The sequence below is a fragment of the Canis aureus genome, chromosome 8 (genome assembly GCF_053574225.1).
Source record: "Canis aureus isolate CA01 chromosome 8, VMU_Caureus_v.1.0, whole genome shotgun sequence".
Taxonomy (NCBI): Eukaryota; Metazoa; Chordata; class Mammalia; order Carnivora; family Canidae; genus Canis; species Canis aureus.
This window is the reverse complement of record NC_135618.1, coordinates 35,079,138-35,096,928: the sequence shown is the minus strand read 5'-3', so window position 1 is coordinate 35,096,928 and position 17,791 is coordinate 35,079,138. Positions and strand designations below refer to the sequence as shown.

General features: G+C 51.6%; 1 protein-coding gene across 1 annotated transcript; it reads left to right on the top strand.

Moving 5' to 3' along the window:
- The first annotated feature begins 1,162 nt into the window (after positions 1–1,162).
- Positions 1,163–15,763, top strand: MYBPHL (myosin binding protein H like). Its single transcript, XM_077905752.1, has 7 exons — positions 1,163–1,508; positions 9,653–9,741; positions 10,299–10,494; positions 10,726–10,865; positions 11,008–11,167; positions 11,271–11,407; positions 12,651–15,763. Exons 1-7 carry the CDS (start codon positions 1,382–1,384, stop codon positions 13,020–13,022), a joined length of 1,221 nt encoding a protein of 406 aa, XP_077761878.1. The 5' UTR covers positions 1,163–1,381; the 3' UTR covers positions 13,023–15,763.
- The last annotated feature ends 2,028 nt before the right edge of the window (positions 15,764–17,791 follow it).

The window sequence follows — 17,791 nt, the reverse complement described above, 5'->3', positions numbered from 1 at the left end:
CAGGTTCCTCAGATCCTATCCACTCTGCCTCCAAATTGAGGGCTAAAGGGGAAGGGGGGGGGGGAATGAGTGTAAGGAGCCCATTCAAGCACACTCATTTTTTTTCCATAAGAGAAAAGGTCAGTGGGAAGGAGGAGAGGGTATGTGAGAACCTTGTACTTTCCACTCAAGTTTGCTATAAACCAACGCTGCTCTAAAAAGTAGTCACACATACACACACACACACACACGGAGGAGGGGTGCTGGTCCCTGGAGCTAGTAAATTGAGAGTATGATAGGAAGCCATCTCGATGCAGTGCACAGAACGTGAGAAATGATGGCTTGGTCATCAACACGGGTCATGGCATTGTCATCCCTGGTTTCACAGAGCCCAGGGCCCTGAGGTTCAGAGTAAGTGATTTGCCCAGGGTCACCTAGCTAATGGGCAAGTAGAAGTAGCAGAGCCTGGGAACCCCAGGGGGCTCAGCGGTTTAGCGCTGCCTTCAGCCCAGGGCATGATCCTGGAGTCCTGGGATCGAGTCCCACGTCGGCTCCCTGCATGGAGCCTGCGTCTCCCTCTGCCTGTGTCTCTGCCTCTCTCTCTCTCTGATTCTATGAATAAATAAAATCTTTAAAAAAAAAAAAGGTAGCCGAGCCAGAAGTCACCCCACCCCCCGCGGCCTCTTGCCCTCTGCCTCTGCTGGTGCTTCATCTCCGAGGCCCGACCTAAAGGTAGCTCGCACATACGGAGCACTTAGCTACATTCTGCTAAGCACTTTACACAGATTACCTCTTGTGATCCTCACGACAACCCTATGGTCATTATCCTCTCCGTTTCACAGGTGAGGACGCAGACCCAGGAGAGACAGGGATGTGTGGCAAGTCACGCAAACTAGCGGGTGATGGAGCCCAACAGGAGTCCATGCTCAGGGCGCAGACTCTACCTTCCACTGCCACTAGGGGTGAGGCGGAGGGGACGGGGACAGACCCCACAAAGGGTGAGTTGGCAAGACTGCAGCTCGCTGCGGAGCAGAGCGAGGAGGAGCCGCTAAGCCTGCTAAGCCGGGCCATCGCCGGCCTGTGTGCCGGAGTGACCGCGGCTGCGGGCCAAGCCCCCCCCCCTCCCCGCGTCCCCAGCTGCCGTGCGGGACTGTCAGCCCTCTCCCAGACCCGCCAGGCCACCTCGGTCCTCCCGCAGCTCTTCGGGGCTGGGCTGCCGTCTGACCTCCTCTCCTGGGCCCCTGCTCCAGCCTCCTGCCCAAGCGAGCTGCGAGCTGCGGGGAGGAGGCCAGGCCGCTCACATAAGCCTGTGGCGGCGGCCGGGCCAGAGCAGGTGCTCGGCCTGTCCCCCAGCACCAACAGCCGGGATCTCCCGCTGGAGCCCAGGCCTCGGCCGCCCGGCATGGAGGCGGCCGCGGGATCCACACGGAAGGGGGAGGAATCGAGCCCGGCCGGGGCTGAAGGGCACCCAGCTTCACCTCAACAAGAGCCCGGCAGCCCCCTTCCCCAGCTCCTGCCCCCTGTCGAAGGTGACCCGCAGGGGTGGGAAGGGGGGGTGTCTGGGAGGCAGGAGTTGGGGAGGACATCCCAGCCGCTGGCTGCAGCTCCTTAGGTTTGTGCAGAGGTAAGCGCCCTCATGGGATTGGTACCTGGAATGGAGGAGCACCAGTTGGGCCCCTACCCTGTTCCTTGGTGGATTCTTTTTTGCTGCTCAAGTGTCTCTGCTGGGTTTGTGCTATTTAGCTGAGAGGTCAGTGAATGGTGTTTGTGGCACTTTACAGTGACTGTAAATGGCCTGTTTGTATTTGTACCTGTAATAAAATGTCTGTCCTGGGCACTGAGGGCCTGATCTACTGAAGCCAGCTAGGAAGGGAATGTGGGGTGAGCGAGATGGTGGCCGTCTGGAGTAGAAGGGGGAGATGAAAAGCTTCTAGCAGCTGAGAGGCTGGGTGGTGAACAGAGTATGTGACACCCTGGTTGTCCCTGGGCAGAGCCATGGGTCCAGGACCTACCCTACCACTCCTCCGGCTCGCAGGGAAACCCCAGCCTCCCAGACCTGCACTCCACGGAGGCAGGGCCCATCTAGGAGAAGCGCTGGCCTCCCTCCCCCACGGGCTTCTGTGAGCCCTCTCAGCAAAAAGGCACTTTGGAGCTGGGGGTGGGGTCGGTGGGGAGGTGGGTGGCCCCTGCGGGGCCGCCCCCTCCCCGGCTACCCCTGGCTGAGGCCTCTGCAGCTAACAGGCCTGTGAGCCCCATGATGTTCCCTCGGGGTGTCACCCACTGTGCCAGGCTCAGCGGGCCAGAGACCAAAGGCAGGAGCCAGGCTTTTCCCTTCTACGCAGTAACTGGCAGAAGGAACCACGGGGGCTGCCTCAAACATTTAAGATAGTTACCTGCACAAAGTCCCTGCTCTTTGGCCTCTGGACATCTTGAGTGGAGGGCCATGCAAAGACCGCAAACAAAGAGCTCATGGAAGCCCAGGGTAGGAAGAGGTAGAACACCACGTCGTGATCTAGACTCTACCCTGTGCTGCTTGCCCTTGGACAAGCCAACCAGTGGCTCAGTTTCAGTTTCCTCTCTGTAAAATGGTAATTAATAACATCTACCTAGTAGGGCAGTTGAAAGGATTGTCGAGATGATCTGAAGTGCCTCGGAAGAGGCCAAACTAGGATGTAAATAGATAATATTTCCAAGTCAGGAGTGAAGACTAGGAGTTCTATCTGCAAATGGGGTGAAGTAGGGAAAGTTGGCTGCTTCTTCTCATCCTAATGGGAAACACTGGGTTTTCAGGAGCTATTTGAATGTCACAGGCAGCCCGCCAGCTGAGTTTGCTCCACCGAGAAGGAGGTCGGGGGAGTGGAAGTCATCGTGAGCCTATCAGGCTGAGATGGTCTTGACACCGAAAACCAATTTCTTCCCCAAAAAGGTCCAGGGAACAAGCTACAGAGTGAGCATGAGAGCCGGGACTGGGGACTTCTGACTTGGCTGGTCTCCCCAAGGCCCTAGGGGAGGGCGTGCATCTCACCCACGCTCCTCCCTCTGGCTGCAAGTAGACACTGTGGGCCACGGGCTCTTGCTAGCTCCTGGCCAGCTCCCATGAGCAGCCTCAAGAGCCCTGGCCTTGGGTGTGGCAGCCCCCCTGGAGAGCAGGCCTCAGGGCCACCAGCACCAGCAGCTCAACTCCTTAGCATCCCGGAGGTCAGTGAGAGTAAGCATTGCTTGGGATACTTTGCAAAGTATGTTTGCATCTGTTATCTGCTTAAAGACATGAGTTCAAATCCTAGCTCTGTTCTGTGACCCTAGGCAAGTAAGTGCACTTCTCTGGGCTTCCATTTTTTCATCTGTTTTTTTGTTTGTTTGTTTGTTTTATTGATAGTCACACAGAGAGAGAGAGGCAGAGACATAGGCAGAGGGAGAAGCAGGCTCCATGCACCGGGAGCCCGACATGGGATTCGATCCCGGGTCTCCAGGATCACGCCCTGGGCCAAGGCAGGCGCCAAACCGCTGCGCCACCCAGGGATCCCCTCCATTTTTTCATCTGCAAATTGAAGGATAACCTTTTGATGGCTATGGACCCCTAGGAAAATCTAATGAAATCTATGGAATCTTATCCCAGGAAAAATACTCAAAGTTCTGGGAGCTCACAGAAACCCTGAAGCTCATTCAAAGGTCCTTCAGGATGCCATGGACCTGGCCTAAATGGCCCCTAGGTTCCTGTGAGCTCCAAGGCCTTTTTCTTCCTCTTAAGTCCTCCTCTACCTTATGGGGAGCACTGTGGGACCTGGAGGGGGCCCTGCAGAGAGCATGTGTGTGCATGCAAGCACCAGAGGCAGAAATTCATTTGTAACATCAAAATGAACTACATCTGGCCAACACTGAGCTTTTGGTCAAGAAAGCCTGCTACGTCACTTAACTAAGCAGAAGTAGGCAGCCGGCATTGGGAAACAAGTTCCTGTCTGCTCCCAGCACTACATGGAGGCACTGGGTCCCGGAGGCAGCATCTGGTGGGAGAAGACACCTTGAGACCCAGAGGAAGGGCCCATCTGCTGATTTCAGAATAACTGCATCTCCTGTCAATCCAAACTGTTCTGTGTCTCCCAGGCTTGGGAAGCTGGAGCCAATGCCTGGGAGTAACCTTCCTTCCTTTCTTCCTTCTTCCCTTCCTCCTTACTTTCCTATCCTCTTTCTTCCTTCTACAAATATTTATGTCTATTATGTGCCAGGCAGTGCTACAGAAATGAACAAAATAGGCAAAGATAACTCCCCTTGTGGAGATTACATTCTAATGTAAGGAGATAGACAATAAATAACCAACTAAGATATATATAATATGTCAGATGGTAAAAGATGTTGTGCTGAAAAATGAAGCAGAGGAGGACAGAAAGTGCCGGGGGTGGAAAACATGCTTGCTGTTTTCAACAGGATATTCAGTGAAGGTCTCATTAATAAGGTGCTATTTGAGCAGGTACTTAAAGGAGATGAGAGAACAATGTATGCAGATATTTGAGGGGATTGTTTTCCATGCCCAGATTACAGCCAATGCAAAGGCACCGAGGCAGGTGTGTGCCCTATGGGTTGGGGCCACTGTGCCTGTAGCAGTGTGAGGGAGAAAATGGTAGGTTTGGGGGCAGATAGGTAGCAGGACCATTGTGAAGACTGGCTCAACTCTGAGGCTGATGGGCAGCCTGGGCAGGGTTTTAAGTGAGAACTGACATGATCAGGTTTAGGTTTTAAGGCTTTTTCTGACCACTGAGTTAAGAATAGGCTATCAGGGCAGCCTGGGTGGCTCAGTGGTTTAGCGCTGCCTTCGGCCCAGGGTGTGATCCTAGAGACCCAGGATTGAGTCCCACATCAGGCTCCCTGCATGGAGCCTGCTTCTCCCTCTGCCTGTGTCTCTGCCTCTCTGTGTGTCTCTCATGAATAAATAAAATCTTAAAAAAAAAAAAAAAAAAAGAATAGGCTATCAGCGGGCCTGAGAAACTAGCAAGGTCCTCAACTGAGGATGAGGATGAGGGAGAAGGTAGGGAGGTTTTAGAAGAGGAAGGTGTACAGTTGTCACCCAGAATAGGAGGCTGAATGGACCTGGGAAGTCTAGAAAAACTGCCAGGGGCCATTAGTAGTTAGTGGTCACTGTTGCAGTCAGCCTTGCTTGTGTTTTTCTCCAGTGTGTGGATGGGGCATTGAGTGGATGGAAAGCTTTTACCCGGGGTTGGCCTTGCTGGGAAAGTGCAGTGGAGTGACGGGATTAAGGGAGCTGAGTGGGAGCACAAGGGAATGAGTGTAATGACTGGATTCTTGAGTTGGGTGGAAAAGAGGGTGGTAGAGCAGAGAGGGTGACAGGGATCGCCGAAGGTGCTGAAGGATCGCTGGTACTGGAGCAGCAGAGCTCGAGTGGCAGAGACTGCGCTGTCAGGGAATGCCCATTGATGTAACAAACAGGCCTCAGAACTGAAGACCCAGAAACAATAGATGTTTATTTCTATTAAAAAGTTTCTATTTGTTTCTATTAAAAATAGTTCTCCATGCAGTAATTCCACACCCCAGGCCTTTTCCCTCTTGTGGCTCTGCCACAGATTTTCTCAGACAAGCATTGCCCATTTCTATGTCCTTCGGGTTTTTCTGACCTTAGTTTCAGAGTCTCCAAGGAGGTGACACTCCTGTCCTTCACAAGGTGCTTTTCGGAGGTCACCTTTGCAATGACGCTCCTCCAGACAAGTTTCTGATAAGGCCAAGGCCACATCCTCTTTCTTTTCTTTTCTTTTCTTTTCTTTTCTTTTCTTTTCTTTTCTTTTCTTTTTCTTTTCTTTTCTTTTCTCTTTCTTTCTTTATTTCATTTTTTTTTAGGTTTTATTTATTTATTCATGAGAGACACACACAGAGAGGCAGAGACACAGGCAGAGGGAGAAGCAGGCTCCATGCAGGGAGCCCGACGTGGGACTCGATCCCGGGTCTCCAGGATCAGGCCCTGGGCTGAAGGCGGCACTAAACCGCCAAGTCACCCGGGGTGCCCCAACCCACATCCTGTTTCAAAGCCATAGCTCACCTTGTGCATTTGCTCTTTGTGGATAGCTGCTCACGTACACAGGCACGTGTATGCATGCACATATGCTCACAGTCTCACACTTACCCACAGACATGCACACACTGTCTTCCACATATGTGCACGCACACACACACCCTTCATTCTTGCAGCGTGTCTGGTTCTTTCAGGCTCCAGGACATAAGTAATAACATCAACATGAACTGCATAGCCCTTAAGAAATTGCTAGAAAAAAGTCTTTAACCGTGGGAAGGAAAATTTTGAGAGAATGTGAACACTCATTTCCCATGAGCATAGAATAAGGAAATGGGCATAAACTTCAGCAGAATGAAATTAGGATCGAGTTAAGAGGGATTTTCTAATCCAGAGGAGTCAAGATCTTTGGATTCTAAGGGGTCTTCTCTGCTAATTTCAAAGAAAGCATTAGACAGCATTCTGTCTGAGAGAAAGACAGTGCTGAGAGCAGCACAGTTCAGAACCCGATGTCTCTCAGAGGACTTTTCAAAATGCCCTTTCCCCAAGACTCTGTGAAGGGCATAAAAAACAAGCTGTGGCTTCTCAAACCTGGTCTCAGAAAACCCAGGTTGTGCTGTAGGGCTCCAGTCTCTGGTTCACACCCCTCCTGGCATCTGAGGAGCAGAAAGACCTTGGGCATCAGGCAAAAGCCACATTTCCCCAAGGTCAGTACAATTAACACCTCTCTTGACCGCAGATGTGTGAAAAGAGATGCCCCAAATGAGCCTCCGATTAACATTCTTAGCAAAGGGTCAGACTGCTTATTTGGGCAGACGGGAGAGCCTGAGTGGAGCTGAGGAAGAGCATTCTGCTGCCTGGGCCACAGCTGCCAACTACTCTCCTGCCCCCCCCCCCCCACCTCTGTCAGCTGCTCTGGCCTCAAGCCCATCCTCTTTCCCCACACTGGGGGCTGGGAGCCTGCTGAGAGCAATCCTCACCTACTAATCCTCAGACGCAGAACATTCTACCAACGGTGAGCTTGTTCCCTGTCAGTTCATCATCTTGTCAGGGAATCTGGCTTATAAAAGCCAAGACCCGGCCGGGGAGCCCCCAGGGAGGGAGAGACCACCGCCGGGCAGCCAGCCCTTCGCTGTCTCTCTCTGCCCCCGCCGGGGGGGGGGGGGGGGGGGGAGGGGGGGGTCTCGGGATCTCAGGCCGTTCTGTTCTCCTCCTAATGCCACCACCGTCATTCACGTGCCACATAAACCTAGTTCTCTAATTATTCTCTTCCGTTCAGGTGAAGCAACGCTGACATCTCCCGAGATTTTTCTAAGGAACCCTTCGGTGGGCACAAGTACAGGAGGCGGCTTGCACCCACCTACAGGAGCCCGCTGCCCACCGAGGCCTAGAGCCGGCACCGGGCTCCTCCCCTCTCCGCACCTGCTCACTCCCTGAGGCCATCCCTCTGCCTCGGCCTTTGCCTCCTCCTCCAAAGGGGGTCACTTATGCCGGGGCCCTGACCGCGCAGGGCAGGGCAGCGGCGCCACTTCACAGCCTCCCCTCCTGGGGCTCGATCCGGGGGCTCACGCGGGGCCCTCCTGGGTCCCGCGGGCAGAGCCAGCCTCTCTCTGGCGAGGCTGAAGGGCCCTTCCCCACCGACAGTGCCGAACCGAGCCTGGCAAGATGAGGCCTTGGCTCTCCTTTTCTTCTTTCAGAAAACACGCGAGTCCTATCCGTTGTTCTCGGCTCCCTGGCCGCTGGCCAAGAGGCCACAGGGGAGGAACGCCCCGCACAGCCGTCTGTTCCGTGGCCCCCTGCACCCGCCCACGTCGGGGGAGGGCCCCGCCGCGGTGCCGCTCCTCCAGGGACAGCGGCCCTGAGCCGCCCCGGCCGCCGGCCGCCGAGTTCCGGCTTCTGCTGGGCGAAAAGGGATCTTGGAGAGCGGGAGGGCGCCGGCTACGGAGGGAGCGCGGCTCTCTGAACGGCGGGCTGCGGATGAGGTGGAGGAGGAACGCTGGAAACTCCGTTTACTTTATGTTAAATTTCGCCATTTAAAAGTTTGCACTGTGTAATGCACATACTTAAACAATTCAACTTAGAAGTAAACACACACAGGCTGGGGCAGAATGTTCAGGAATGCTCTGGCACGGAAATGTTATCACACAGTTCGCAGTCCTCTGACAAACGGTTGCGCTGTTTGCCACGGTTGTGAACGGGGTGAAATTCTCCAACTGCTCTAATGAATTGTGGGGAGAGGCGGGGAAGCTGTGGCCACGCTCCCAAGGGAACCCGGCTGGGAGGTCTGCACTTTCTCAGCGGCGCCAGGCAGCCCGAGGCGCCCGGGGAGGAGAGAGCTCACACCTGCTCAGCCTCCACACCTTGCACTCAGCACTTCCCTGAGCATCTCCTGCTTCCATCCTGGAAGCCAATGGACAGAAACCAATCCCTCTTCTCGCTGGAACACGCCTGGGAGATCAAGGAGCGGGAGGAGCGGGCCCAGTCTCCCCCAGATTCTGTTCATACAAAGCGATCCTCCGTGAACTGGAAGAGCACTGCGCAGGCTCCCGAGCCGGCAGCCCCGCAGAGGAAGAGGCCCAGCTGCCAGGTCCCTCTGCAGTGATGTCCGTGCTGCCTGGATTGCTTTCTCCTTGAGTCCGGCATCAAACTGGGTAGCAGGGCTGACACTTGGAGGTCAAGACTAACATTGAAAGTGGCTTTGAGGAACGCCTGGGTGGCTCAGCAGTCTGCGGTCGGCTCAGGTCCCGGGGCCGGGGATGGAGTCCCATATCAGGCTCCTTGCAGGAGGCCTACCTTTTCCCTCTGCCTGTGTCTCTGCCTCTCTCTGTGTGTCTCTCGTGATTAAATAAATAAAATCTTTTTTAAAAAAGGATTTTATTTACTTATTCATGAGAGACAGAGGCAGAGACACAAGCAGAGGGAGAAGCAGGCTCCATGCAGGGAGCCTGATGAGGGACTCAATCTTGGGTCTCCAGTATCACTCCCTGGGCTGAAGGCGGGGCTAAACTGCTGAGCCACCTGGGCTGCCCAGTAAATAAAATCTTTAAAAAAAAGTGACTTTGATAAAAGGAGTGTTAAGAACAAATGTAGGGGCAGCCCCAGTGGCCTGGTGGTTTGGCGCCGCCTTCAGTCCAGGGTGTGATCCTGGAGACCTAGGATCAAGTCCCACATCAGGCTCCCTACATGGAGCCTGCTTCTCCCTCTGCCTGTGTCTCTGCCTCTCTCTCTGTGTCTCTCATGAATAAATAAATAAAATCTTAAAAAAAAAATCTTAAAAAAAAGAACAAATGTAGAAAAGGGGTATAAAGACAAACCACACAGGCTAGACCAGTCTGTGCACAAACAGAAAGAAACCCCAGTTGATGAAAAGTCAGTAGTCAAGTTACACATTAAAAGAAGCAAGCATCAGGCTCACACTCCAGTGCTTTCTGCCAAGACTTGAATGCTCTCAAGAGGGTCTTTCAGCCAATCACTCTTCCCTAAATTTCAGCAAGACAATGGGAGCAATCTTCTCATTTCCTAGGAGAGGACTGATTTACTGAGTACCTGGGTCATCTGCCCATGGAGTACGGTCACATGCAGTGTCCACTTCCTCTGAGCTCTGCTCCTTCCACCACAGGAGGCTCACCACCAACTGTTCTCTTTCCTTCCATCACTCAGAGCACCCCAAGATCTGGCTACCTCGGACCCTGAGACAGACATATATCCGGAAGGTCGGAGACACTGTGAACCTACTAATCCCATTCCAGGTGATCATGCTGTTCCCATGCTGGGTCCATGTTGGGTCCATGCTGGGACCAGGCCAGGGTTTTGATTTGGAAATAGATACTAAGAGTCTTGCTGGCACTGGGACAATCATCCTGGCCTGGAATGGAGGGGGCCATGTCACCAGAAGTCTGAAGCAGAAGGACCCTTCCATCTGTACTCCTAAGGTGGGGTTTGGGTTGGGCATGTCCCATGGACAAGCTGAGGCTAACCTATGTCCTTCGGTCAGCAGAGGTCTGGGAGCTCTTGGTTTGGAGGGCTCTTAGGAGTTTAGGCAGCTATTGTTAGTGCAGCTGCCCTGGGGTGACTAAACTCCCAGGAGGTGGGAGACTCAAAGCCAAACCCCTTCTTTTCCCATGATCCTTAGGCTGTTGATGAAAGACATGAGTCCCCTGAGACAGTCCACTGACTTCTAACTCAAGGCATTTGCAGTTGCAAGTCAAGTCACCATGTGGACCTGGGGTGGCTCTAACCCTCCACTGAGCAGGGAGGGTCATGGGGTCTCTTGGGGGCTGCTCACAGCCTTATTCCCATTTCTTAGGGCAAACCCAAACCTCGAGCCACCTGGACACATGACGGCTATGCCTTGGATGCCAGCCGTGTGAGTGTGCGGAATGGGGAGCAGGACTCCATCCTCTTCATCCGAGAAGCCCAACGTGCTGACTCGGGTCGCTACCAGCTCAGTGTGCAGCTGGGAGAGCTGGAGGCCACTGCTACCATTGACATCCTGGTTATCGGTACACTGCGGGGAGTGGGACAGAGGTGGTCATCAGGGGCTCCCTCTCCAGGCTAAAGAGGAGCCATTACAGAGAGCTAGGGAGGCCAGGGTGACTCCCCACACCAAGGGTGGGGCACAGTGGTGGGTGAGAGGAGGCACAGCTGAGCAGAGAAGAGGAAGGGCACCCCTGAAGTGGTTTCCATGCATATGTGAGTTGCACCATGCCCACTGCCATGCTTGACCCTTTCAGAGAGGCCAGGCCCTCCTCAGAGTATCAAGTTGGTGGATGTTTGGGGCTCCAATGCTACTCTGGAGTGGACACCTCCCCAAGACACAGGCAACGCAGCACTCCTAGGATACACCGTACAGAAGGCTGACACAAAATCTGGGGTGAGGCCCAGATGGGAGGGAATGGGGAGAGAGGAGTAACACATTCTGGAATGGGGCTCTGGTAGCTCCACATGGTGAGCTGAGGTGGAGTGAGTCCACAAAACAGGGATCTCATTCAAGGCATCTTCTTTGGACCCCAAAGCTATGGTTCACAGTGCTGGAGCGTTATCACCGCACCAGCTTCACGGTTTCCGACCTCATCGTGGGCAACTCCTACTCATTTCGAGTCTTTGCTGAGAACCAGTGTGGCCTCAGTGAGACAGCCCCCATCACTGCTGACCTTGCCCACATCCAGAAAGCAGGTAGGGCCCAGGGCCTGGGAGCTGGGAAGAGCTGAGGATGAAGAGTCAAAGCAAGGTGGGGGAATCTCAGGCACTACAGCACGGCCCTTCTTGGTCCTCTCAGCTACCATTTCTAAGACTGAGGGGTTTGCACAGCGAGATTTCTCTGAAGCCCCGAAGTTCACCCAGCCTTTGGCAGACTGCACCACAGTCACTGGCTATGACACCCAGCTCTTCTGCTGTGTCCGCGCCTCTCCCAAGGTGAGTGAGAGTTCTGTGGGCTGGCTGTGCCACACTGCTTCCTGCTCCTGCCCTAACCTTCACTATGTGGAAGAGCAGTCTAACCCATCACCATCATCCACCCCTCCCACAGCAGGTTAGGTAAGTTCTGAACAGTCAGGGCACTTAGAGTCCAAGACAGGCTGGTGTGGATGATGTTTCCAGCTTCCGTTTTAGTGTCTGTTCCTCATATATGAAGATGTTACTTACTGATCTGCTAGCAATTGGGCATGAGCTTCAAGTTGTCTCTTGGCTGAGGTGATGGAGTCCCCTGGTTTCTCCTTAGTCACCCACTATGCCTCACCTGTTCAAGGCCATCTGCATGCCAGCTGTCTAGAGTTGAGGCCACAACCCCGAGCAAGTCTATTTCCAACTTAGTCACTGTACTTCTGTACGTTATACCACATAAAACACCACTACCAACCTTACCAAGCACCTTTTGCATAGGAGTCCGGAGCCAGACTACATGGAGATAACATCTTGGAAAGAGAATATAGAAAGCCCACTCTACACACTACTTTCTAACCAGAGGGGGCAACAGTGACTCCCAAGCCGACAGTGGGAACAGAATACAAATGATTCAACAACATATATACAAAAAAGAGGAGATCCTGAGGCCCGGTACTTAGGATCCAGGAAGGGGCTGCTTGCACAGGATGGAGCAGGAGGTTCCACCTTTTTTCCAGTCAGGAATACTTGATGAATAAGGCAAGGTTTCAGGTGCTCTTTTAAACCAACAGAAGGAGCTTTAGAAGGTACTGGAAAGAGGGATCCCTGGGTGGTGCAGCGGTTTGGTGCCTGCCTTTGGCCCAGGGCGCGATCCTGGAGACCCGGTATCAAATCCCACGTTGGGCTCCCTGCATGGAGCCTGCTTCTCCCTCTGCCTGTGTCTCTGCCTCTCTCTCTCTCTCTCTCTATCATTAATAAATAAATAAAATCTTTAAAAAGAAACTAGACCATTCTCTTAAAAAAAAAAAAAAAGAAGAAGGTACTGGAAAGGGAACACACACAAACACACACACTGCCAATGTAAGGAACGGGGAGCTTTCCAGAAGACCATTATCTCTTCTAGATCCAGTACCACCTGTTCTTAAGGCACCCTACTCCTCTGACTTCTCTGGTCTGTGTGTTCCCAAACCTTATCAGCAAGGAGCCCAGGGATCGAGCACAGAAGGAACAATTGGCTCTCACCTCCCATGCTGCCTCCCTCATCTTTATCTTGCAGCCAAAGATCATCTGGCTGAAGAACAAGATGGATATTCAAGGCAACCCCAAGTACAGAGCTCTCAGTCACCTGGGAATCTGCTCTTTGGAAATCCGCAAGCCTGGTCCCTTTGACGGGGGTATCTACACCTGCAAGGCAGTTAACCCCCTGGGGGAGGCGTCTGTGGACTGCCGGGTGGATGTCAAAGGTGAGTGCAGAATGCATCCCCTCTCTCCACAGCTGAAAAATTCAGAGCCAAGCCACAAGCCTGCATGGAGCCAGGCTTGGCTGGCTCCCCTTGCAGGTGCTCTAGGCACTGTCATCATCAGGATGTATTTGGGGAGGCGCTTTAATTATCCAACATCTTATTTATCTCCCAACATAATTCTGTAATATAGAACGGCTAGTTCCATTCAGCAAAGGAGAGACCTAAAGCACTGGAAGCTGATCGGTTTACCCAAGTTTCCCAAAATTGATTGAGGACTTGGCACTGTGGTGGAAAGAGCCCAAGCCTCCTGGCCCTCACTCAGATTGTCTTGAAAGTATACAGTCTTTGATTTAGTCCAGGAAAGCTGCAGCTGTTAGGCTTTTAAACAAACCAGAGGGGCAAGTCCTCTGGTTTGTTAAAAGGGAGAATTGCACATCCTCTCTACCCTTTTAAAGTATTATTCATCCGTCCATTCCTGTCACCTTATTTGAATCTCCATCATTGCATTTAGCGTATTGTTATATAAGTGCCTATTTACTGATCTGTTTCTCCATTAAACCAAGAGTACTGCGAAGGCAGGGACAGTCTGACTTGCCTTTGTCCCCTCCCCCCAACCCAGTGTCAAGCCCAGTTTCTGACACACAGTGGGCACTCTCCGAGTGTGCATAGCATGAATCAGGAATGAACGGGCCATGACATGCCCTATTCTTCCCCATGTGGAGACTCCTAATTAGCACCACAGACTCTGGAGAAACCTGAGAAGTCTATCCCTTCCCAGTGCTCCACAAGAAGGCTTCCCAGAGATTTCTGAGATGTTAACTCTGAGAAATGTGTGAATTCTTGCAGCTCCTCACTGAGGCTCCCCGAGAGGATTAGGGCAACTCTGACAAAGGTAAGGAAAGAGGGACTGGGGTTCTGAATGGAGTATTCCATGCTTATGGCTAGTGTTGAGTCTGGGACAGATATGTATTCCTGAGCCTCTCAACCATGCACTCATGGGTGACTACTTTCCTTTTAAACATTTTTTTTGGTAAGTTAATCCTATCATCTTCAAGGAAGGAATTTACCATAGACAGTACTACTTTTGTCACATCCTCTATCTATCTGTACTTGAGTTGATGATAGGTATTAAACCTAATGGTCCTCTGGAAAAGGAGTGATAGCATCTACCTAACTGTAAGGAGGTTCCATGGGAGGGAGGGGGCAGGTGCTATAAGAAAAGGCATCAAAGGAACAATCAGGAGTGGTGGATGGATGGGGGTCACCACCAGCAAGTGGCAGCAGCATGGAAAAAAAAAGACAGAAAGCCACTCCTGTCAACTATTTCTACTTCAGTATCATGAACGTGGTGAGAAACAGATTCATTTGCTTGTTTTTCACTTTGAAGTTTATGGATTCCTTCCCTTCTGAGAGAAGAAACCACCATTACCATCATGTCAATTATAACAACATGTGGGTATGTGGTCCCATGCAGCACATACTGGCAAAGGGCAGCTCAGACCATCATTTAAAACTGGGTAACTCCTTGAGGTTCTTAATCACTCACGGTAGAAATGCTGTGTATGAACTGATGAGTAGGGTGAAAAAGCAGCTCGTGGGAGAACCAGAGAGACCTGGTTCCCAATGTCTCCTTGGATTTGCAGTTCCTGGCTGATGAAAATTGAGGATGAATACCATCCCAGAAGCCATTTATTTGAGTCCATCATTGATACACAGCAAATAAAACCCCTCAGGGATGCATTAAAGTACAGCCTTTTCAGGAGAGCTCTCCCTGTCAAGTGGCTTGCAAAGACAGTTCTCGGGCCATCCCGGGTTCCTTCTCTGTGTTAATGTCAGTGTTATGTTGGAGTCAGCCTTGTAAGGGGGACTTGCTCTGTTACCTCTCTCTCAGTCAGCACACAGAAACAAAGCTGGGTAAGTAGAGAACTGACAGCACAGGACCCCAGGACCGTGAAGAGGACTGCCTCAGCATCGTGGATATGTGCTGGTTGCTTGTTACAGCCACAACATACCTTTTTTTTTTTCTGTGCCTTTAGGAAGCCTGACTGTGGCGAGACTGTGTTCTTAAGGAGCTCCAGCACAGCATCTGGTTTGGACTAATCTAAATAAACGTGTGTGTCTTCAGGGCATAAGTGTCCATCTGTTTGAGCCTTTCTATATGGGAAAACCATTTAGAAAGTTGGAATTCTTTAGCCAGATGGTACGGGATCTGCAGACCCTCAGACTCCTCTTTTTCCTTATACCCACATTCTCTTCCACAGAGATTCTAACACTGTCCTTTTGTCTAGAGTCTATGACAGAGCTGAATTCAACTCTATCTAGTGCCTGGTGCTGAAAGAGATTCTGAACATGACTTGCTCCCTTCCTCTGCACTTTCCAGTATAAACTGGAAAACAGGATGCACATCTATCACAGAGACAGAGACAGCAGAACACAGAAACATGTACATAGCTAATCAAAGACAGAGCACTAAGATTTGAGGGCTGGGAGATACTAACGAAACTGGCACAGTCTCATTAAGCCCTGGGGAAAGAAAAAAGGTGAGATGTCCTTGCTTACATGTTTGTTTTCATTCTTTCATTCTTATAATAGGTAAGATATTAAAGGCATTCTGTGATGGACTCTTCAAAAGATAGCAACAATTCCTCCCATCCTAGGTAGGATGGGCATGGTGCTCATCATGGTGCTCCACCAAGAGTTAGAGTCAATTTCCCTTCCCCTTGAACCTGGGCTGACCATGTGACGTGCTTTAACTAAAAGAATATAGTGGGGGGGATCCCTCGGTGGCTCAGCGGTTTAGCGCCTGCCTTCGGCCCAGGGCACAATCCTGGAGTCGCGGGATCGAGTCCCACGTCGGGTTCCTTGCATGGAGCCTGCTTCTCCCTCTGCCTGTATCTCCACCTCTCTCTCTGTGTGTCTATCATGAATAAATAAATAAATCTTAAAAAAAAAAAAAAAAGAATATAGTGGAGGTGATGCTGTGCCAGTCTGGGCCTCGACCTCAAAAATTCTAGTAGTTTCTGCTTTTGCTTTTGAAGTCAGGTCCCATGTAAAGAATCTCAGGACGGATTACTGAATTATGAGAGGCCACATGCAGGACAACCAAACATCCCTGCCAACATGCACCACAGCCCTAGACATGTGTGGCCACCTGAGACCCTTCAGCCCTAGTCAAGCCCAATCTACTCCCTGTGGAGTAGAGACAGGTGGTCCTTGCACAAGCCTGCCCAAGTTGTAAAATCATGGGACGAATGGTTGCTGCTGTTTCAAGCCACCAAGTATTGGGGTGGTTTGTTACACAGTAATATGTAACTGAAACAACCTTCTCTGCATCAGATACTGAATGTCAGGCTTAATTTTTTTAAATGGGGAAGTTAAGTTTATCAACTGTTTCAAGTCATGCAGCTGGTAAGTAACAGAGCTAGGATTTGACCCAGGTGGCCTGACTTGAAGCCTTCCCTCTTTCCTCTCCTCTCTTTCATCCAGCGACCTTCACTGTGGTCTGGGTTGGGATCATGAGTTTAAGAAAGAAAAGATTTCTATAGGAGGCAGTAAATCTTAGGCAAGATTTTGGCGGCGGGGGGAGGGGAGGGGTGGACGGAGAAGAGTGAGAACGGCTTTTCTGTTCACACTAAAGGTCTATTTTCAGTTGAGGCAAAGTGTCTATTCCAGCCTTTCTCAACTAGAGCACTATGAGAATTAAACCCCACTGCCTCCCAAGGCACCCACTGTATGTCATAAATTAACTCCTATGCATTCAGAACATTACTAGTTATGCAGCATCTTGGGAAAATTGAGAAAGTAGCCACACAAATTATTGGTGGGGTCTAATGCCCTTGCAGGCCCCCTGCTGAGAGTGCTGGACAGGGGAGAGAGAGAAGGGGACCAGAGTTCAGAGCCAGCTAGTCAGGTCCACGATGGCCACAAGGCCTCCCCTCAGCTGAAGCAGGGCTTAGGTCGGGAAGGAGTGGAATACTCCCAGCTATGATGCCTTCAGGATAAGTTAGACCTCTGGCCTCAGCCCACAGCTCCTTGCTGCCTTGCTGTCTGTTGAAGTACTCAAGGGCCATCCCTTATACTCTGAACAGACTTCCTGTCATAGTTCATCTTTCCACGTTCCAGAAGGATTGTGCTGGCATCCTTAATTTTGTCATTTATCCATTCAACACTATGGAGTTCCTTCTGAACTAAGCCCTACCATGTGCATGGGAGCAGGTGTAATCTCTTTATTAATTCACATATTCACTACCCTAGATCTTTTTTTTTTCTTTGAGATTTTGTTTATTTATTCATGAGAGAGACAGAGAGAGAGGCAGAGGCAGAGGGAGAAGCAGGCTCCATGCCCGGAGCCCGACCAGGGACTTGATCCCGGATCCCAGGATCACGCCCTGTGCTGAAGGCAGATGCCCAACTGCTGAGCCAGCAGGCGTCCCTCACTACCCTAAATCTTAAACATCTCTTCATACATATCATTTTGAGGTTGAGCTGAGGGGGACAAATAATTCCCAGGGTAGAAACCTGAGGCTGAGGCTGAGTAAAGAACTCTTGTGCCTGAAACCTATATTTTCTGCTTCTGTTGTTATTCTGATGGAGGAGCAAGTAGTTCGATTGCTTTTTGTCTTGTACTGCAACAGCTTTCAAAATCATAATTTCGTGACAGGAAACTGAAGAGTTTCCTTAGGAGAAACCAACTTCCAATTTGCTAACACTGCCTGCGACGCTCATCCGAGGTTGGGGAAGCAGCAAGTGCTGGGTTTCCCTGCAAGGCAAGGCAGGAACGCAGGCTCCCAGCGCTTCTCTTCCTCCACGGGACTTTGCCACGACCTGCCCGGAGACAGGGAAGCTACTGGCTCCCGTCCTCCCACCTCCACAGAACCCGAGGCAGCCCCAGGGCCAGCAACTAGGCTTCCACCCGCACCAGCAGGCCTGCAGAAGACCAGGCCACCCTCTTCTC

Excerpts from the sequence above, each read along its gene's own strand:
- MYBPHL (XM_077905752.1), top strand. The coding sequence starts at position 1,382 with ATGGAGGCGGCCGCGGGATCCACACGGAAGGGGGAGGAATCGAGCCCG. Across the intron at positions 10,866-11,007 it reads AGGCTGACACAAAATCTGGG|CTATGGTTCACAGTGCTGGA; the intron begins GTGAGGCCCAGA and ends TGGACCCCAAAG. Across the intron at positions 11,168-11,270 it reads TGCCCACATCCAGAAAGCAG|CTACCATTTCTAAGACTGAG; the intron begins GTAGGGCCCAGG and ends TGGTCCTCTCAG.